The following is a 23,288-nucleotide window of genomic DNA, read 5'->3' as shown; positions in this document are numbered from 1 at the left end:
GGTTTTGGATGTATTTCAATAGGGTATTTAAAAAATTACCTTGTCTCTGGTGTGGAGAGTTTGGAACGGCGAGGAATGTGTAAATCCTCTTGATTATCTATTAGCCGATCGCCCGAGTCCCATTGGGTCTCGATCTTGGTGTCGTGCAGCGGCGGATTCCAGAACGTAGTCTCGCGTTGTTTTTTGGCCGCCGCATGATTGGGGTCGTCGTCGTCCTCCTCCTGCTCCTGATCGGTATCAGCACCCGGCACTACTCGATAATCCCCATTCTTTCTGCTCACCAATGCTAATTCGCCGGTATTAACGCGGCCGTTCGCGTTCTCCGCGGGCTTGCGGCCCATTTCGATCTTTTCGTAATCGTCCTCACCGCTGCGACACGTCCGATTCCGCCACCTGTTCATATTCTTTTTGCGCAGCGTGAACACGCACAGCGAGACGAGACACACCGATAGCACGAAGAGAACGCCGGCGATTACACTTATCAGTAGAGCTTTACTGCCCAGCGGGCCATCGGGTGGCTTACGCGACACCGCTAGTGTTACACTGGCTTCAACCCGCCCGGCTTTGTTTTCCGCCGCGCACACGTATACACCCGCGTCCTGCACGTCCGCCGCGAGTATCGTCAGATCACTGGAACTATTCTCTAAATGCACAATGTACAACTTTTTGCCGTTCGAATACGGCGTGCCGGACAGATTGGCGATCACTTTGTTCTTGAGCATCCACCGCACGTTCGGCTCCGGTATGCCGGTAATCCGGCACGTCATCGTGACGTTGCGTCCCTCGATGCCATGCGCCTTGGAATCGTACGCAAAGATCTCCGGGACGCAAGCGAATTCATCTAGATCCAGTTTGTCCCAAGGTCTGGCTTGGAGTCTTTTTGGCTGTTGGCAAACAGGAGGTATACCATAGGGTACATTACGCCTCACCATCCATTCCCGAAGTGGACGTAGACCACATGAACAATTCCATGGATTACCAGCTAATTCTAATCCGTGGAGGTTTTCTAAAATAGTTAACGAACTAGCACCCACATCGACGAGTTTATTCTTATCCAACTTCAACCATTCCAACGAACGATCTAGGCCTTTGAACGCGCGTGTTTCGATGCTGGAAATTTTACAATCGGACATCTCCAGGCGCACCAACTGCGGCACGTGCACGAAGGCGTCGTGCCCGACCCGCTGGATCGGATTCCCGCTCAGTTTCAACTCTCGCAGCTCCGGTATCGAGTCAAGCGCGTGCGATGGCACCGCCGCCAGCGCGTTATAGCTGAGATCCAACTCGACGAGATTTATTAAATTCCGAAACGCGTAGCGATCGATCGTCTTCAGGCGACACTTGGACACGTAAATCTTCTGCAGGTTGAGCAGCCCAGCCTGGCTGAATTCGTCGTGCTTTATGGCGACGAGATTGTTGGCAGTCAGATCGAGTATCTGCGTGCCGGCGTCCAGGTGCATCGGCACCACGGACAGATTGGCGCTGAGGCATATCACCGACTCCTTCCCGCTCTTCCACTTGCACTCGCAAAGGCGTGGGCAGTCGGCGACGAGCACACGCAGCCAGAAACCAAGGAGGACAACGAGTTGAAAAATGCGCACCGGCCGGTACATTCTGCTCGCCCACGCTTCGGTTACATCGATCTGCAGCAGCATGCACGCTGGTTGTAGTAGCCGTCGTCGTCATCGCTTTCCATTTTTTCCGCAACCACCTGCAACATACAACACAACACCGGGGATGAATCAACATACGTATTCCAAGTCAAACAGAAAATATAATTTCAGCAAACATTCATTAGTTTTTGTGTATTTGCTGCGCGCAAACAAGTCGACGTCGCTTTTAATTGCTCCGTTTTGGAGGCGTGCGCATGTACATTCGCCTCCGGATGAGACTACTTCATTAACGAAAATATTCTTCTAACTAATTGCGTGGCCACTTTCTGCCCTGCGCGTTTTTTTTTCTTCTGTTGATATCAAAAGAAGGTGCGATAAACTTGTGTGTGCAGGTCGTGTCGTGAAAGTTTCATAAAGTCCGCGTCTCTTTTAAACCACTTCGGGCGTTGGGCGGCGGCAGCGTCGCCGCCTCCTTGAGGGCTTTCAATACCACCGTCGCGCAAAATCATCATCCCGTCTCCGCGCACGCGTTTATTTGTATTCAGACGGGCTCCTCTGCTTCGCACCCGTCTGTTTAACATCAGACGGTTTTGGCCTTTGCGTCGCGCCCGTCAAATAAGGACTATCATATTTCACTGAAGACTTAAGAATTTCCATTTTAATCTTTCGCATCATGCAAACGCGCCGCGCGCGAAACTAAAAATGGCTTAAACTACAGGCGCACCCTGTCCCATTTAATTACGTACCCTTTGATTCACTGTCGCTGGCTATTAACTCGGATACGTTGCGGAATTGCGGAACGAGCGTTTTACGACAGCGGCGTCGAAATTGATACAAACGCGTCGTGACGTTCGCATACATTTTAATATTTAATAAATGCAATTTTTGCGCACACGCCACGATATTGCACTAATACACTCAACAAAAGGAAATACCGTCGGGAGATGCTGCCTGCACAGGTACGAAAAGACAAGGCATATTGGGTAATAAACAAGATCGTATTTTACATGTGATACATTTCATACATGCACGAACTTGTTTTCAGACTCAATTATTGCAGGGTATAAATGGAAAATATTACAGTGTGTTTGATGTTGAAATATTGTAATGAACTTTTGACGATTGCGCATAACAAAGGCTTGTTGTAAAACTTGACACGCATGCAAAAGTTGTAGCACATTTCACGGAACAGAAATGCAGATCAAAGCCTCTCGCCAATTGTTATCGTCGGCATGGCGACGTAATTACGTTGTTGACGGAAGCGAAACTCTTAATGAAAATTGCAAGTTGGCCGCGCGCCATGCGCCATGCACCGCTGCGTGCCGCGCAGAGTAATTACAAAATGCTCAGGAGAACGTCCTGCGGCGTCTATTAACAAACAATACTGCAATATTCAAAACCACTGCGGCAGGAGTTGAGTATAGGTATGCATAAAGTAATCGCTTTCGCGACGTGTGCGGATCACTCGCACAAAGGGCGATCACGAGCAGATGCTGACCTCGCTAATGATACATTAAACCGAACCCAACTATAATTTACCCATTGAACAGGATAATAACGGTAGACCGCACGCAATCTCGCATTTTTCCTCCCCTCAGCGCCGCAAGAATATCGATGAGGATCCTCCTCGCATCCTCTCAAAGTGATCACTCTGGTTTTAGTTTGCGCTGAGCGTCAGAAGTTGAAAACGCGCCACCGTAACTTCCGTAATTAACATTAAACTATTAATGCCACTATCATCACTAATTATTATTGGACGGTTAATCAATAAATCTGCCTCTGCTTGCAGCTGCTGCGGAGGAAAATAATCATCAACGCACCGACGTCGCAGCGTCGTAGGTGCGGAGTTAATAGCAAGTGTGTAATTAAATTGTGAAACTATTGGGAAAACAAATCAGTCGGGGTGAATAAATAACCCACGATAAAGTTAAATTCGCGAGGTAACATGCTGAAACAAGTTGCGACATGCGGGCTTACACATACAACGTGTCTAAAGCAGATTAAAACTTTAACTTAATTCGTGCACACATGCTCACTAAGCCAATTTACTACAACTTTGTTTTATAATGTAAAATATAAACCATTTTAATAGTTTTAGATGGAAATTTTATTTTATTAATTTTTATGTGGGTTATTGATTTAATTATTAACAGCCTGTAGATTTCTGAATCTATATGTGCATTTAGGCTTTCGGAGAGCAAAGACGGCAGCTGAAGGGGAAAATAATGGCGAATGTTTAGAAAGTCGAGACACCGTAGAGGCGGGACGTTTGCAAATTTTCCTTAGTCGCTTAGTCCTCTCGGGCGGCGGCGGCATCGATGCCTCGTTAGACTTTCTTCGTTCGCGCGCGCTAGCGTCGCCCAAATATTCATGGTTTGCACAAAGAAATTGGAACTTAAACCTCAATTAGCATTCTTTGCTTCCCCGCCGTTTCGGCACGGAAGGCACGAGCGTGTGGCATTCCGCATGGAAATCTTGCCACCCCCTCGACGGTTTGAATAAATATAAATTGCGTGCGCGTTTTGTTGGGTATCGGTATCGGTTGATTTGGAAATTGTGTTACAGCATTTTGGTTTTAGGCATTTGTTTACATGGGAATATTGAAAAAATAGATTAAATTTTATTAATTCCTTGAATCAAGAGCAAATAGTGAAAAAAAATGTCAAAATGTTGCTTTGATTGCGAATATCTCGAAAAATAAAAGTGATAGAAAAGAACGGATTGATAATTCGGAATCTTTGGGAAATTTTCTATAAGATAAGCTATTAAAAGTATTATTTCTTTACTGAAAATAATGCAAAATCAAAATAAACGATTAATTCATTGAATGAAGAAGAAACATTGAAAGGTTGTGCCAAAGTGTCGTTTTGATGGCAATTTTCTGGAAAACTAAAAACGATAGAAATGAACGGATTGAAAATTTTGAAACTTTGGGAAATTCTCTACAAGATTAGCTATTAAAATATTAAAAAAGTAGTTTTTTATACTGGAAGCAGTGTAAAATAAAATAAAATATATTAAATTTTAAAAATTCATGAAATCAAGAGAAAATATTGATTTTTTTTTGTCAAAGTGTTGTTTTGATTGCAAATATCTCAAAAACTAAAAGTGATAGAAATGAACGGATTGAAAATTTTGAATCTTTGGGAAATTCTCTATAAGATAAGCCATTAACATATTAAAAAGTACTTTTCCATACTGAAAATAGTGCAAAATGAAAAAAATAGATTAAATTTTATAAATTCATAGAATCAAGAGGAAATAGTGAAAAAATGGTGTAAAAGTGTCACTTTGATTGCGATTATCTCGAAAACCAGAAGCGATATAAATGAACGGATTGAAAATTCTGAATCTTTGGGAAATTCTCTATAAGATAAGCCATATTAAAAAGTATTTGTTCTATACTGCAAATAGTGCAAAATAAAATTTAAACGATTAAATTTTATAAATTCATTGAATGAAGAGATAATAGTGAAAAAAGTGTCAAATTGTTGTTTTGATTGCGAATATCGCAAAAACTAATAGCGATAGAAATGAACGGATTGAAAATTCTGAATCTTTTGAAAATTCTCTATAAGATAAGCTATAAAAATATTGAAAAGTATTTTTCTATACTCTATATAGCGTAAAATACATTTTTTGCCAATTTACGAGCAATTTTCGTTTATGTTATTGTTGATGTGAAAGAAATTCGTTCTCCTGCAGAACAAGTGTAAGGTGTACGAACGTAAGAGTCTATAAAACACAGCCGCTGACAAAACCATGAACGTGTTACTTTATCGCCGCGATTTTTCGCACCTTTCCTCGTGTTACGTGGTGCTTTCATATGCGAATTATAGCCGTACATACAGAGCGCAACTCAAAGTCGGATAAAATCTCCAACTCAAAAATGAACGCAACATAAGTGCGCTTTAATAAATAACTGATAGCGACCATATGAAATATTCAAAAGTGCATACATAACAAATCAACGCACTGATGATGAAATTCAAAACTGTACGCAGCCAGCGTCGGCTGCATTTCCATATAAATGGATATTGTAAAATTCTATAATTGCCTCAGCGATACATCGGGCTAATATGGCGACGAATCCCAAGTTTTATACGTGAACCAACATCGAACATACGTGACCGGCTTCAGTCGCTTCACTGCCGAATTGTTGTCGGTAGCGATATCACAATGTTGAGCCCCCAAGCCCTGTATGCGTATTTTCTTTTTTTACTGACGTTTCCCGCGCCGTAAATAAACATACATTTTCATTAAAGTCCAAAAATATTCACATCACGCAATTACGCCGGATTTTTACGAGTCTTATCGATCGAATGGTGCGGGGGTGGGTGCATGCGCCGCCCGCAAACGACGTCCACACATGCCGCCCGCTCACGATTGACACAACACTCTCTTGCATACTGAGTGATCTAATTTAATCTCCGCCATTGCCAGCCGGTGATTTTATTCAATCCCATTCGGATCCTGTTTGTTTGTTAGTGATTTACTGATTTACACCGGTAAGAAGGCCAATTTATAATCTAATAAATATATAGAACGTGGAATCAATGCGGATGGGTTGCTATGGCAACGTCCCGTATAAGATAAATATGAAATATGTGAGAATTCAGTCAATTTCCAGCGAGTTCGTCAAAATCGTGTCGTGGAAATGAGACAGGCGGGCGTCGAGATCTTTGCGTCCCTGCCATCCATTCATGTATTCATATCCCTGGCTGTTTACATAAAAAAGAGTATGAATTCGTCCACGGGCATATTAATACTGTGCGTCTACTGCGGTTGATGTATCCTGAGTGTGCAGAGCGCGCGCTGCTTTTTTTCTTTATGCGTACAGGGACATTATGCTCGTAAAAAGTGAAAGCGTCCTTTATGACTCGGCTACAACCAAATGAAAAATTAAGACTCCAAAGGGATTTATTAATTTTGCATAAGTGCATATGTTTTTTTTTTAGTATTTTTCAGAGAAAAAAAATTAGTAATAGTTTATTAAGTAACAAGTGGGTAAAAGTGAGTTTTTGTCACGAAATTTTGTCGTCCAGTGTTTAATCACCTTTAGCCACGTGTTGCTAAAGCTATTTTTTCTACTTTCACTTTATTTCTACGTTTAAATTTTTATATTTGAATTTTTTTACTTTAAACCTCCAAAATTCACTCGCACGCTACTGGGAAATGTAAGATAAAGTACTTTAGTCACGGTCCGTGTATAAAGTACCACTTTTTATGTCTAAAAACAGTGAAAAAAGCTGTTTGAAACCGAAAGTAGTAAAAATATTTTTTTTTATAAATTGATGCAGTTTACGTATAACATGATATAAAATAATTTGTACTAAATCGTTTAAACATCAAAAAGTTAATACAGGGTTCGGTCGAGTGGCTTCCCAAGCTCGCCGTTTACATCGGTTTACTCATTTCGAGCCATCCCTCAACGTCACTTTATAGGTCTATCTATTTATCTCTGTCTTCATATTGATTACACCATAATTTATAAAGACTAAGGACTGCGGAAAAGGCAGCGCAAAGGGTCTGGCACGTAGTGGCATAGTTGTGTAGTCGGAAGGGACGCAAAGTAAGTACCTCCACCGGTCGGAATCGTCATAAAATAATAACACTCACTTCGATTTATCAACGCACAGCCGGTGCGATCGCAATCAATCTTCACTGACAATTATAGCCAACTATATGTATATATGCAACAAGTACGTAGATATGAGCACCAAATGCGTAGGCATGGGATTAATCAGCGTTTGATGAAATATAATATGTTGTGCACGTAGGTATCGTGTGCGCACGCGTCTAATCACTCGTCTGGATTACATGTAATCGCACCGGCGGCGTGTCCTTAAGTTGGCCGCACGTACGTGCAGATATTCCCAATTACCATGCGGACTAATGAGAGGCATGGCCAAAGAGCAAGTCGAAGGAATCGGAAAGTGTCTCGGTCCGGTGATTGCGGCGCTAATTATTGTCGTGATGAGCTCGAATATGTCCCGAGGAGATGCAACCGCAATCCAGAGATTGCCAAGAAACTCCTCGGAGACGGCGCACAATTAGTGAAGAGGGCGCTTCGCTTAATAGTTCTCGCAAGGCACTTAATTACAACGCCGTTTTTACTATTGCCAAGTATTATTATTGCCGTAATGAATGTTACGATTATGATTAATGATTCCGCTCGCGCGCCAAGACGACGACTTATCCCAAGTTTCGAATGAGAAATTGGATTTACTCGAATCACGATTGTATTTTGCATTTAATGGAAATGATTGATGGTGAGTCAAATTCATTTCGTTTCCTAAAAACCAAACGAAATAATTTTTTTCTTTTTACTTACTTTCATGTTGTTGAGAACTTTTTTCGATGTGATTTCATTTCATTTGTGAATCTGAAACAAAAATAGAATTTTCTTTTTGTAAACGAACGTAAAAATGCTCGGAGTAAACGACAACAAAGCCCTGCCAACAAAAGTGCAGCGGAATTTATGACCGACCGAGCGTCGATATTTCAAGATCGCACCAAGAAATTGAAATAGATACGTACACTCGTAACTTATTGGGTATTAAAAGAGATTTATTTTGCGCGAAGAAAAATATCTCGCTACGAACAGGTAAAGTTTTTGTAGATTTTTTTTTGCCGAAAAATTTTGAGTTCTTAGCTGTAGAAATTGACTGATATTAATCATGAAAGGCAGCTGTATCAAAAAATCATGCGCGTTGTAAGCTCCGCAACGGTGGCATAATAAATTCGCGTATGAATTGATAAAATTTCCCATTCTCATAAGAAATTGGTTCGCAAACAAGATAAAACGGATGCGCGCGACTCGCCGTCGCATGTATCTCATCCATTTTCCGCTCGATCGGCTGTCGTGGAAGGAAGCGAATTTCCATTTTTTACGCGACTCCTTCCGCTGCTGCGAGCGCCTCTCAATTCCACGGCTAACGTGTATCGATGTGTAATGTTAGAATGCATCAGTGGCATCCGTGTATCGCTGTGTATTATTTCGCTACTTTCAACACCGTCAAACTTCTCGTGACTTATATTGACTATTTTCTTTCTGCGGCCGGGGATGCTTGTTGTTTCGGTACATTAGTCAAAGAAAGTGGGTTTTCCAAACAAAATACTACACAAATCAAATCAATTCCTTTCTTTTACAAAGTTTCTACAACGTTTAAAATGAATTTTAATTCTAAAAATTATTTTGACGATGAAATGCAGGTTACTATTTGATGTATACTTGGTTACCTACATACTCACGAACAAAGTCTCATCAACGATGCAAAAAGTGTTTTGACGAGGGAATGCGAGTTATAATTTTATGTATACCTGGTTGCCTACATACTGAAGGTCAAAAACTCAACTTATCGATGATATTTTTATACAAATCAAATAATTTCCTTTCTTTTACAAAGTTTCCACAACGTTTAAAATGAATTTTAATTGTAAAATTGTTTTGACGGGAAAATGCGGGTTACAATTTGATGTATACTTGGTTGCCTACATACTCAAGGACAATATCTCATCGACAATATTTTTACACAAATCAAAGCATTTTCTTTCTTTTACAATGTTTCAACAACGTTGAAATTGAATTTTAATTGCAAAAGTGTTTTGACGAGAAAATGCGGGTTACAATTTGATGTATACTTGGTTGCCTACATACTCAAGGACAAAATCTCATCGACGATGCAAAAAGTGTTTTGACGAGGTAATGCGAGTTATAATTTGCTGTATACTTGGTTACCTACATACTTAAGGATAAATTTTCATCAATGATGTTTTTATACAAATCAAATCATTTTCTTTCTTTTACAAAGTTTCTACAACGTTGAAATTGAATTTTAATTGCAAAAGTGTTTTGACGAGAAAATGCGGGTTACAATTTGATGTATACTTGGTTGCCTACATACTCAAGGACAAAATCTCATCGACGATATTTTTACCCTCCGCGCTGGCGTTTAAAATTTTGAAACGAAACGAAACCTCTGCATTACGGACCTTAAATATTTTATGCCCTTGTCCTCTCGTCGGCCCATTTCGCTACACGTTGGCGTAACACGACGTAACACGTTGCGCATCGGCGATGGCAGCGTATTTCAGTGTATTTCACATTAAAAACTCCCGAGTTTAATGTGTGCCAGGCTACTGATACATACTAGTTAGCAGCGGCAAAGAATTTACAATCCTTTTAAAACTTGCGCCGCTAGAATTATCCACGTAACCGCTCCAAAGTAGCACAACATACTTTGTCCATTATGCGCTCTCAATGGTGTAACAGGATTGCCGTCACCACTGTAATTGTCATGAAATTGACGCGTTTTTTTTTTTATGCGCGACTCTAAAATTGTGGCTCTAGGGCTGTAAAAATGTTTATTTTATTACTTTACGCACTTTAATTTTTGAATTTAATGTGATTTGTGATGTGATTTACACGAAATTAAAATGTGCGCTTGATGAAATTCTCATTTTACGATCGCGGCAAGTGTTTAAGACAAAAATATTGCAAGATTACTTGCGGGTATAGTTGAGGAGGACGCAGTAGACACACAAAGTGTCCGGATTACTCAATACTATAAAGAGGGGAATGGAAAATGAAGATCTCCCCTCAGTACCCGCACGGCAAACGGGTTTGTTGGCAATATATGCGCAGAGTCAACGACGAAAAATGGCCGGTACGCCCGAGACGAGAAAAACGAGTGGAACGTGAAAGGCGCAAAATTGAAAGCGTTACCATGGGCCCCAGCAAGACGACGAGCCGAAAGCTCATGAAGACGCGCTGCGCTATTATTACGTAATTTTTTCCACGCTCGGCAGTTTTCCGTTTTTTTTACGCACGAATCCGCGAATATTGCACTATAGAATAAAAATTTACACCGATATAAATCTTTCGATTATGACAGGTTTAATCATCTCTCGATTTATAGGTTAGAAACGAATTACTGTGAGCTACTTAGACGAATAAAACAAACTGCTGAAGAGTCGGGTTGTATAATTTAATGATCAATAAATAAACTGATAGTTTCATGATTTTACGACTCAATTATTCAATGAGTTTAAATTCGCTGTGCAAGCGATAAAAACTTGAGTGTTTGTTAGTTTAGAAAGTTCCCAATATTGACGCAGTAATAATAAATTGGAAAATTCGGCTAAAATCGCACGGAATAAAACGCGCACCATAAATGTGCGTATAAATCTGAATGGTTTATTCACAGAGGCCTCACCTCAGCTCGCTGGGGCGCTGGATGGATATTACGAGAGTGAGCATAAATTCATGCTCGGTAGTAGATACCTTTAATAAATTTACTACATCGATATTCGTGCGCGCTCTCTGCTGCTGCGGGCCAAATCCTATCAACATTCTGCTCGAGTGGCCACGAGTGCCTCTTATATGTATGCATCTTTTGATTGATTCGAGAACGCGTTCTTAAACTACCAGCACGGAATTTTTCTCCGGGCTGAAGAAAAAAATTTATAGATGTGGATATATCGCCAGCCAGGGAGAGTGGAAAACGGATGTTCTGCTTGAATTTCGTGCCTCGTGTGTGTACCTGTTAGGAATCTTTATTAAAATGTCAGGAATATTTATGCGCGTGCCGCAAATAAAACACCGGATGCATTAGCGAGACATTTAGAAAAATCTGAAACACCACCGGCTCCTATCTTCCCCCAGAGGACGTCAAATGGCTATCGTAAAATTAAAACAGAAAGTCCCCAAAGGCACTACTCCAGCAGTAGACACCTCGTAAGTGTAGTTGTGTGCGAAATAACACAAAGCCAAGTACAAGCCGCACCTAGAGTTTGCAACTCTTGGGAGCAAAGGTGAAAAACAGAATGGGCCATTACTTTACCTAAAGTTCCGGTAAGAAAGGACACACATTGGCGGGGGGTGCGATGGCGCGAGAGTTGTGCAAAGTTCGGTGGTTCAAGAGTAGCGCGCCGCGCGTACGCCATTGTCTCGCGGCCACAATGCGGGCAGAATTACAGTCGAGTTACTTTATACGGCCATGGTATGAATGTTAAATTACAGAAGTAACGTCTATTTTACGATCGCTCTAGCCGGCAAATTCCTTTTGATTCCGCCGCCGCCGCCCGCACCGCATTATGTACACATAGTTACTGCTGTTATGAGTGCGCCGGCGTTTTATTTCATTATTAACGATATCCTCGTTTTGTTTCAGGTGGATTGTTATTGCTCAAGTTACAAATGACGTGAATTAGTACGGTAGGTGCTCATTAAATTATTTTCTATGAAGTTTTATGGGTTTTTATGCTCTAGGGCAGTAAAAATTTTGTTGCCCTAGGGCGGTAAAACATATTTACAACCTATAGGTTATAAAATATTGGATAAATTAGTAAATTTAATTTTTATGAAGTTTTTTTTTGATTTTGCTGCCATAGGGCGGTAAAACATATTTATGGCCTATAGGTGATAAAATATTGACTTGATTAGAAATATTAAGGGTAATAATTGTAATAAACGATTTTGTTTGCATATTTATCCATAAATTTGTTATCAATGAAGTTTTTAATCGCTTTCTTGTCCTAGGGCAGTACAAATTTTGGTGCCCTAGGGCGGTAAAGTATATTTACGACCTATAGTTGATAAAAATTGAATTGATAAGTATTTTAGAGGATAATAAACAAAACACATGATTTTTATTGCATATTTATACATAAAATTATTGTTTATGAAGGTTTTAATGGTTTTCCTGCCCTAGGACCGTAAAATTTTTGTTGTCCTAGGCGGGTAAATTAAATTTATGACCTATAGATGATAAAATATTATATTGATTACAATTATAAAGGGTAATAAACAAAATAAATAGTTTTTAATTGCATATTCACCAATAAAACAGTTTTCTATGAATTTTTGTTGCCCTAGGGCGGTAAAATATATTAATTAGTATGGCAAAAGACAATATACGAAATACATAATTTTTCTAGGCATATTTATCAATAAAATAATTTATTATATAGTTTTTAATGCTTTTCCGGCCCTAGGGCATTCAAATTTTTGTAGCCCTAGAGCGGTAAAATATATTTACAGCCTGTGGATAATAAAATATTATATTGATCAGTATTGTAGTGGGTAATAAACAAAATAAAAGATCTTTGCAAAGCCGGAAAACAATGGAGCACTAGTAGTTCGTGTTGTTGGCGGCACAAACTTCCACCCTCCTTGGGCGGCGATGGGCCCGACGCGCTAAAACTAGGAATGACGCGACTGGTTTTGAATGCAGATAGCAACAACGCGCGCGAGCGCCGCGACGCGTTCGAATGTGCACTTTCCCATTTAATCCGCGCAGTAATACCGTGGTTATTATCTGATATATGTATAACGTTCGTATTGCGTGCGAGCGCCCATTGTGTGCGCGCCCATAGAATGGGACGCAGTGTAACGTTATTATTTTACCAAACAAACATTCCCTAATACCCTCGCCGCGCCCCCGTGGATTCCCGAGATGCAGCTCTATCCGCTGTTGTTCGCCAAAGCATGCTCAGCAAACATGCGCAATTACAAAACATTTACATAAACGAAACAGCGAAATCAACCGCGTTTTGCAATTCTATTCTTTATCGCCCGGCGCGCACTAATACCGGTCGAGTGCAGGCGCATCGCATACTCGAGCGCAAGTTTGCTGTTTTAAATTGAAAAGTGTCGTAAGACACAGTTTATGAACTATTTCGCAAAGTCCGGCGCAACTGCATTAATTTTAAAGCTGTTTTTAATTCAGTTTTCAACTAGCGCGAGCAGCCAACTTTCTACAAACTCTTAAATAAAATACAATTTCGTAATAAATTCTTCTGCGAACACATGGTATATTGTTTTAAACTTGTTTGTCGAAAACAATTTATTTGTTTATTGGTCAGAAACGGTTTTAAATGATTATGGTTGTGGAATAATTATTAAATTAATACAAACGCTGTGTAATAAACACACAAACGATTTGAATGCGATTCGAATTTGTCGATTACGGATTGCTGAATTGTTAATTTCATTTAATTTTAATATTATTCGATATTACGCTGAAACATCTGCTGTGGTTAACACCACCGCCGATTAATGCGTGCGATTGTCTGTTTTCAATTTTCGCTCGTTGCGATAATTACATATTCAAAATTACTTTATTTTTAACGTGCACAATATGGTATTTTATTACCGAGTGAAATACTATACTTTATACACAATTTTGATTAATTTTGAAGTTTTTCTTTGCTTTTTTTTATAAAATTGCATATTTATCCATAAAATTATTTCAATGAGGTTTTTAATCAATTTTCGGCTCTATAGCAGTAAAAATTTTGTTGCCCTAGGGCGGTAAAACACATTTATGACATATTGGTAATAAAATATTGCATTAATTAGTATTGCAGAGGACAATAATCGAAATAAAAGTTTTTTGTAGGCATATTTAACCATAGAATTATTCATATGACGTTTTTAAGGGTCTTTTTTGTTGCCCTAGGGCGGTAAAATATATTTACGGCCTATAGGTAATAAAATAATGAATTTATTAGTATTGTAGAGGGTAATAAGCAAAATAAATGATTTTTTGTGCATATTTATCCACAAAATTATTTCAATGCGGTTATTAATAAATTTCCTGCCTTAGGGCCGTAAAAATTTTATAGCCTTAGGGCGGTAAAACACATTTATCACCTATTGGTAATGAAATATTGCATTAATTGGTATTGTAGAGGACAATAAACGAAATAAATGATTTTTTCGTTATATTTATCCATAGAATCATTTCTTTGAGATTTTAAAGGTTTTCCTGCCCTTTGGCGGTAAAATTTTGTTGCCCTAGGGCGATAAAATATATTTACGGCATATAGGTAATAAAACAAAGAATTGATTAGTATTATAGAGAGTAATAAGCAATATAAATGATTTTTTGTGCATATTTATTCATAAACTTATTTCTATCAAGTTTTTATTTTATAATTAAGTGAAATACTATAGTTTATACACGATTTTGATAATTTTTTAAAGTTTTTACACATTTTTTTCATTTTGACACAAAATCTTTTTTTTTTTCTTTTTATTTGAAGAAACAATATCTTTGTGTTGATTGACTGAAACCACTGAAGCTCTGTAAGCTCGGATGATGTCAGCGCGGGTGTTAACGCTGTTGTTCGCTTAACACATAGTGACGGATGTGACGCAGGCTGGTATCGAAATTAAATCAACTGTTTTGATATTAATTGGATCGGTGCTCATTGCCTATAATCCGATTTAGGTATTTGTCACATTGTTTCGTCGAGTAGTGTTCTACACTACATCGGGGACACTGGTCTACTATATTAGTAATATGCAATTGATCGTCCAATTTAGCAAATGTTGTACATGCCTAATAGAATTTCCGAATTTCAATCGCTTTTCCCTACATGTAAAAAATTAAATTTTTTGCGGGTATTCTAATGTGAGATGAGCGTTAATTGTAATACGAAATCCTTTAAGCGCACTGAAAAGGAGAAAATATGAAGACGGAAAATTTTAATTACTTTATTTCTCTGGTAAAGACATTTCCCATTTGCGCGTCGGCGTCTCTGCGAGCTCGTGATAATAACGACACCATTTAAGTTAAACAAACCGAGCGAAATGCTAATTGTTCGTTTGTTGTAAACGAAAAACGAACGCGCCGACACATTGTCCCCGGCGTTGCCGTCGCCAACTAGACTACGAGTATCTCTCGACTGGCAAACACTGAAAAAAAAAAACACGAAAGCAGGAGGAGAAAAAAACACTGAGTTGAAAAAATTTCAAGCGCTGGCGATCTCAATTAAAATGCACACGTCCCGATGAAAATCCTCCTCGCTGCTTCGAGACGCGTTCGTTCGTTCTTCTTCCTTTCGAGTATTTCGTTTCCAATTAAATATAAAAATCGGAAAAGTCGCGCCTCGGCTTTTAAATTAGAAAGCGCTCGACTTGATTTCGTGCACTGTGCACACTGTGCGTGTTATATATGCATAGAACAGCGGACGACAGAGGACGCTCCAGTTCTGCCGGCCCCCACGCAGCGAGCACTCGAATAAAAATGGAATAAATTATAACAACCGGCGTAACGCGGAAAGGGTTAATTAGATAGACGTGCGGCGGTCTCCGGGCCGTTTGTCTGACGTTTCCATACGGGGTGCTGCAGAAAAAACAAGCAAGAAGTTTATTCTACTATGGCACACCTGCTGATGCATGGGGGCGTTCATAATTCAAAAGTTTCGTGTTCTCGAGTTTCAGTTTCACCGAAACGGACATTAATATTTCGTGATGCTAATGCACCGTTTGCGAAGAAAGTGTAATTAACCTGTAGTTATCTCTACCGGTTCATCGTTTCTTTAATTTCGGGGTGAAATTTTGTGGTCTTGACAGGGTGAATTTTCGTTGCGTTTTGCATTTTGGATATAAACGCAGTTTAAATTAAATTAAAAAAAGAAATCGCGATTTTCCGCTGGGGAGCATTTGCGTGGAGGCGAAATAAATGTCGACTTGTTCTAAACGGGATAAGAGTTTTTCTTTTGCAGCCGCTGCAGGTAAAGAGGCCCTCGAGAGATGGAAAGTTTAAGAAGATACTTTTCATTTTTTCGTAACATCTAGTTACGTGTACGCTTGCTTTTACGACGAAACTATAAATTTCTGCGCAAAGTTTTTCATTTCGGGGCGTAAAATTAAATCCATGTTAACTTCACACTATGTATGACTTTACAATTAGCGCAATGGACGGATGTAAATTCAAATCCACTTTGGATCATGTATATCGATTGGAAAATTACAAGCTCACATTAGTTTCTCATCAGGATTTCTGTTCGTCCAGAAAGTAATTATTAAACAGTCACAGTTGTGTAATTTGCAAATTTCTAAGTTTAGACAACGAAAAATTGCTTGAATTTAATTAGAAATGCAAAGATCGATCTTTTAGATTTAGAATGAATACGCGAAAATAATTACTACTGAAATATCCTTCCCAGCGGGATATCAGAACGGATTTAAAATCCGTTGTCCTCGCACGACGTGCATGGACATTATTAAATGCGCTTGATTCTACCACCTGGAGGCAAGAATGTCAGCACAACTAATGAATATTTTAATTAATATTAATTCATCAAACGGAACGCTCTGCGTTTCTGGAAAATTTCCGCTCGTTTTATGCAAAATTTGGTGCATAAAAAATCATCGAAATTTATTGCGATGAAAATCGAAGAGAAAATGACGACGACATCGCAGCTAATGGGAAAACTTGGGCAATTCAATCAAGATATACGATTCGCCAGGTTCGCCCATTCGTATTAAGTAAAACTTAATGATCAGGAATCAATTCGTGTAAAACTTAAATTTAATTCAATCGATAACTTTTATGTGATTTATGTTTTTATCACTTTACAGCGATTTCCTCGTGAATTTTTCATAATTTTCACGTAAAATAATCATTTTTAGAATAAAGGTACCATTCCACTAATCTATAATATAAAAATGAATCGGAAAATCTGTTGGTAAGCGCATAACTCAACAACGTTTAGACCACTTTGGCCAATTTTTTTTATTAAAATGTTTGTTAAGGTCCAATGATGGTTTTTACAGCGAGAAAAATTTGAATAATTGTCGGGAAAACCCTAAAAACAGCCCTTTCCTATAAGATAAAAGTTGGCATTGAGATTCAGTCATAGTTATAGTTAAATAATTGAATCCGAGGTGGTGCTACAGTGCATTATTAGCTATTCTTTCTAAAATTAATTTGTTTAAAATAAAATTGCGAATCTTATTGATAGCTTGGACACATACTATGTCTAGAACAAGAGAGTAAAAACGAATTACATTTTTATTAAACACTACCGGAATGAAGTCGTGGCCAAATGCTAGTATTTTATAAAATCATTTTTATAATACAGGCACCATTCTATTAATCTTCTATAATATAAAAATAAATCTGAAAATCTGTTGGTAATCGTATACCTCAACAACGCCTAAACCAATTTGGCTAATTTTTTTATTAAAATGTTCGTTAAAGTCCAAGGATGGTTTTTACGGCGAGAAAAATTCGAATAATTGCCCAGAAAACACTAAATACAGTCTTTTTCTATATGAAAAAAAGTTGGCATTGAGATTCAATCATAGTTATAGTTAAATAATTGAATCCGAGGTGGCGCTACAGTGCATTATTAGCTATTCTTTCTAAAATTAATTTCTTTTAAATAAAATTACGAATCTTATTGATATAATTGACACATACTATGTCTAGAACAAGAGAGTAAAAATAAATTACATTTTTATTAAACAGTACCGGGACGAAATCGCGTTTTATAAAGTTTAATTAAATTTATATCTTGTCCTTGATGACGTGCTCCTGGGATTACGCATTTCGGCTTGAAGACGAGAACGAAAGTTGTGTTTCCATTTCGTCTGATTAGAAATGCGCGCCGCACAAAAGACATTTTATGCTGGAATTAACAAATTTGAATATTTCACACGTTGGGCGGATGCCGGCGGAGGTTGGGCGCAATGTTTGCGTAATAACTCTATTAGTGATACAAGTTTGAAGGATTTGCTCGGCGCTTCGGCATGCGGTGTGTGCGGCCGCACATTCCATCTGATTTTGAGCCGTAACTACTGTGGCAGTCGAGAGCCGGGACTAACATTAATAGTTGACGACAGTGCTGTGACTGGAATATGTGATCGTGTCGCATTCGGTATTCCTGTCCGCAGGAGTTACACCGGAATATTTTAAGGGCGACTGCTTACGCAATACGAGTACATATCTTAACATATATCTACTTTAAATGAGAAAATAGTAAAGTTTTTAAATTTTCCGTGTTTGGTGAGTTAAATAGTTTACACAAGCCTCAATTTTGAACATTTCGTGATGTAACCCCTTGCGGTGAACAGCAGGCAGACACTCGAGTGAAACCCCGGATCGATATTTCAATTAGACACCTGTCTTTACAATCCGGGGCCGCGTCGCTGTGGTATAATTAGCTCGTTGCTGGCTGCCGCCCCGTGGAAGCAATGTAACGCTGAGCGATATAAGTTTCATCCCTTTAATTAACAAAATTTTACAAATGCGACCACGCCGGAAATTCGCGAACGCTGCGTGCGTGGCAATCTGCGGTCATTATCATTTCGGGCATTGCGCTTCGCCGCGATAAAGTCACCCTTTGGCGGATCCGTGCAATATGTGTCATATTCACATACATATATCCGGCGCGTATATATTTGGATAGACATGTCGGCAGTGAGGCCTTAATGGGAAGACACGTGCGGTGCGCCGTCTGTGCTGCGGGGGCATTCGCATGATGTTGCGTCGAGTGACAGCGAGGTAATTAAATCACAAGGGCACGGAGCCCGCCACCGAACCACGCGAATGCCTGCCACGCAATGTAATGACGTGCAATTGGCGTTCGGGGGCAAACTGTTTAATTATTATCCATTTCGTTTCGCTCACGGCGATGAATTTATACATATTTTAGGCAGATGATATCTTCACATCGCAAGAATATTATTATCTCATGGAATAGTATTATTTAAGCGACTGTCAGTTCTGTTTTAGCGTTTAATTTGGACAATTTGTGCTTAATTTTGATGGGAATATGGATATTTATAGATGAAAAGTGCATATTTTAAGGCAATTTAATATAATACTTTCAATCGTCGTGAGATGGCGCTGGGATTTGCATTTAGTGATAGTGTAGTTGCAGTTGCATAAGCAAAGTTGTGTCTTGTGTCTTATATGGCTGCCTGTGTTCACTCACACGGGCGAGTTCACACTGTGTGTGCACCCCTCTTAAATATCTTTCTATGAATCACCTATAGATGGCGTTAATATGCACAAATTGACATAAAATTCGTTGCAGCGATTTCTTCACTCATGTTTATTTGCATCGTGCAGATATTGCATAGTCACGCGATAAAATCAGATAAAAACATAAACAAATATTCTACGCGTAAAAAGTAAACACTAAAGTAAGGATTTCTAGTGTTTTACTTTACGTTCGCGGAGTTCAAGGCATCTCCACCTGACGGTTAAGCCATGACAAGGCCGCCCACAGCCACCGCCGCAGCGGACAGACGCGCAGCGCAGCTACGAAGACGAAAACTTAGCCGGCGCGCAACTACAGGTGTGTTACGAGAATTATGAAGTGAAACACCCTCGAGCGCTAAAAGGCTTATACGTTATTTATTACATTCCTGATACTCACGGTGTAAGTTTCAATTATACCCTCTTATACGCATCTCTTGTATTTATCTTTAATCGTAAATATCGCTAGAAATTTCATTTTACAAGAAAACATTTTTATGCGTTAAAATTCAAATTTTAAAACAATTCTGATTCTGAATATAGTGGACCTTCTGCTTGTCGCTGCATTAATAATTTATAAATCAAAAGTAACAAATGGAAATAATGATAACATTTAATGACGATTCCAAATGCAATCAATAATCGTTATTTGCACGCCATTATTTATTCCCACACGCACGGTTTTATTATCATGCATAAATTTGCATGCGAACGACTGCTTATTAACGCGTTAACAAATACGTATTATGTGATAAAAAATACACATTACACTCGTTTTATTACTGCTGGCATCAATAATTCACCATTATAACAGAGAATCAGTGTATAAAGTATAATATTCCATACCTTAAAATTTAACGCCGTTGAAAATGTAACGCAGACTTGTAGAAGTGTAAATAATTCCAGTTCTTCGTGCGTAAACAAAGTCCGCGGTGGAAGCAAAAGCGTAGCTGCAACAAAACAAAAACTTGAATGTAATATATTTGTTTATGGAACTGCGTGCCAACATCAAAGGTCTCACACGTAATATCGTTACAAAAGGTACAGTAAAAGCAAAGTTTTCACATCATCTTTGCGCGAGTTCCGCGAGTTTTGTAATTGTCAAAAACCAGATTCATTCACCACCAGATACAAGGTGTAAGTAAATATTAAGCCTTGTTAAATTTATTCTTGGTAAATAATTTCGAAAATTCACGTTTTATATTCGGCTACTTTGGAAAACATTTCGTTTGGTGGTGTTTGCATCACGCGTTCACTTCGCAAACAAATTGTATATATCGGAGAAGTCTAAGAACTAAGTATTCGGTCCGTGGATCGTCTTGAATTGTTGGCACGCACTCACAAAGCGTCGCTTTCGTTTGTGCCGCTGCGCCATCTCAGGTTTTATTATACCAGCGCCCCTTTTGCGAGTTTCTCGTCTTCGGACCGCGGTCGGCGATCCTCTCCGGCGTGTGCAGCACGCTGGAAATTACATGCTATTCCACTTATTCTCGGCTAACCATCGAGAACACAACACAATACTTTTTTTATTCGCTCGCCTTCGATGAAGATATAAGAGGGTTTCGTGTGTGCTAGGCAGACGGTGGGGATATTTTGACACAACTGTCTGGATGTAAACTAAGCTTAATTCAAATATGGTGGGGGTAGCAGGATCAGGGCTGGCAGTTGCGGCGACCGCAAACGCGTCCGACCTAAAGTTGCCGAAAGAGTGAAAAACCGCATTTCCATGATACGCCAAACCCCATCGTCGACGAGTTGAAGCCGCACATTAAAAGCGCTCGCCGAGTTTTCCGCCGCGTCTGCCAGCTGCCGGGCGAATTTGTTAAAGCGTAATCCGCGTTCATTTTACGTTCGTTAATTTAATTATAAATAAAATATCACAATGCATACATTTTACATATATACTAATAAATCCCACATTAGTATTGCTATTAATTATCGATATAGATTTTCATTTAATTTTTATTTTGTTGATTGTGTGATGTAACACCAAAGTCCACTCGGAAATATAAAAGCATTCGGTGTTGCGGTTGTTGCGTTAGAACATAAAACTACATAAATAACTCTCATCGCGTTTATGCAAAATAAAAACATCAAGTCGTTTATTTTTCAGTGGTATGCAAACGCCTGTCATATATATATGTATTATATACAATTTACATTTGTTGGTTTCGCGTTTTTTTTCGGGTTTGTTTGTTGCGCAACAAACCCTCCTCCGGTTTGGTTGTTTGTCGGGTTTATAAATTGTGTACGCACGTTCCCTCGAGGAACGCGCAAAGGACCCAATGCATGGTCCAGAGATTGCGTGCCTTACGACTACACTTTCGGTGTCGGTCTTTGGGTCGTTACCATGTTTCTCGCGCATGGAAAAATCCACACAGAAAAACATATGTAAATATCTCAAGTGGAAAACGCAGCTAGAAATATCTATAATATAAAAATGAATTGAAAAATCTGTTTGTAAACGCATAACTCAACAACGCTTAGACTAATTTGGTCAATTCTTTTTTAAAATGTTTGTTAATGTCCAAGGATGGTTTTTACGGCGAGAAAAAATCGAATAATTGCCAGGAAAACCATAAAAACAACATTTTTCTATAGGAAAAAGTAAGTATTGAGATTCAATCATAGTTATAGTTAAATAGTTCAATCCGAGATGGCGCGCTGAAGTGCATTATTAGCTATTCTTTATATAATTAATTTGTTTAAAATAAAATTGCTAATCTTATTGATAGAATTGATACATACTATGTCTAGAACAAGAGAGTAAAAACAAATTACATTTTTATTAAACACTACACTATATTTTTGTTGCGGACGTAAATTTAGCATGATTCCGATTAACAATAAGTTCATTAGGGCAGTGATAAATTGGGGTCAGTTTATAGACAGTAAGCGTCACCTAATAAGATAATAAAACCCTTGCGCCCGCCCCCGGCGGCGGTCGCGTCGAAGACCCTCGTAAGATTTGTAACCCGCCTACGGCGGGGGGCAAAGCCAGCGCTAATGTCGGAATATAATGCACTACGCACCGCGGATCCACCCCGTACAGTCTATAAATTAGCTTAATTTGGTGCAACTGGTCCATAAAGGACCTGTGCTAATCCTTTGATGTAAAACAATCTCCAATATACCTACCTACGAGTACGTGAAGCCCCTGCTCGAACGTCTTACAAGTAAGTAGTGTCTCTCTACTCGTACTTCCCAACCCAACCCGCATCTGGAGACAATTTTCAGTTCCTCTGTATACCTATAGTCACGTGAGTCAATTCTTCAAAGGTTTCTCGAGCGATTCCCGGAAAACGTTTGCGAAAGAAAATTCTCAGCGCGTTTTCGTTTGTCATTTTTAGATTGAGTCAATTATGATCTGGAAGCAGGAAACGAACGAACCGAACACGACGAACACAGTTGCCCAGTAAGTGGCACTCTGCATTGCGCTGCAGCACAACGTTTTGCAAATTTAATAAATTCCGTGCTTCGTTAAAGCGACTAATTTACATAAAACAATATTTCTGCGTCGAAATCGGCGGCGGAATGAGAGCGACTCGGAGATATTTCCTTTGTTGATTTGATATTTACACAAAACGCCGACATCTCAATTATGTATTCCGTATTCCTCTACGCGTCGTCGCCGCCGCCTTTCAGTGCCCATTGTAAAACGCGCACGTCTTTTGCTTTCGAGCATCTTTTTTTCTTCTTCTTCGAGTATTGTTTCGTTTCTTTTCACGTGCGAGCTGTAATGCCCGCAAATGCCATCGTTTTATTGTGAATCTCCTCGTGGAAAACGTTCGGGTCCACTTGGAAATCCATATGAAAAATAAAAACATATAAAGAAGAGATCTATAGACATAAATGTCTACTGATGCTCCGGCGATAACAATAAATGCTACTC

The 23,288-nt window shown here is 39.2% G+C and overlaps 1 protein-coding gene across 2 annotated transcripts in view; it reads right to left on the bottom strand.

The window, feature by feature from the left end:
* kek3 (kekkon 3) overlaps positions 1–23,288 on the bottom strand; it is a 68,227-nt gene that overhangs the window by 1,171 nt on the left and 43,768 nt on the right. For both annotated transcript variants that reach the window (XM_065302362.1, XM_065302363.1), the window contains exons 3-5: positions 20,243–20,346; positions 7,948–7,998; positions 40–1,711 (exon numbers count right to left, since the gene is read on the bottom strand). In XM_065302362.1, the coding sequence (XP_065158434.1) occupies positions 40–1,655 (1,616 nt within the window). In that variant the 5' untranslated portion in view covers positions 1,656–1,711; positions 7,948–7,998; positions 20,243–20,346. The remainder of the gene's footprint in view (positions 1–39; positions 1,712–7,947; positions 7,999–20,242; positions 20,347–23,288) is intronic.

This window comes from Atheta coriaria, unplaced genomic scaffold (assembly GCF_025399875.1).
Source record: "Atheta coriaria isolate IRGN ID8LTWV9N9 unplaced genomic scaffold, Caltech_Dcor_3.1 hic_scaffold_5_pilon, whole genome shotgun sequence".
NCBI lineage: Eukaryota > Metazoa > Arthropoda > Insecta > Coleoptera > Staphylinidae > Dalotia > Dalotia coriaria.
Note: the sequence above shows the minus strand (reverse complement) of the source record. Positions and strands in the feature narration are given on the sequence as shown.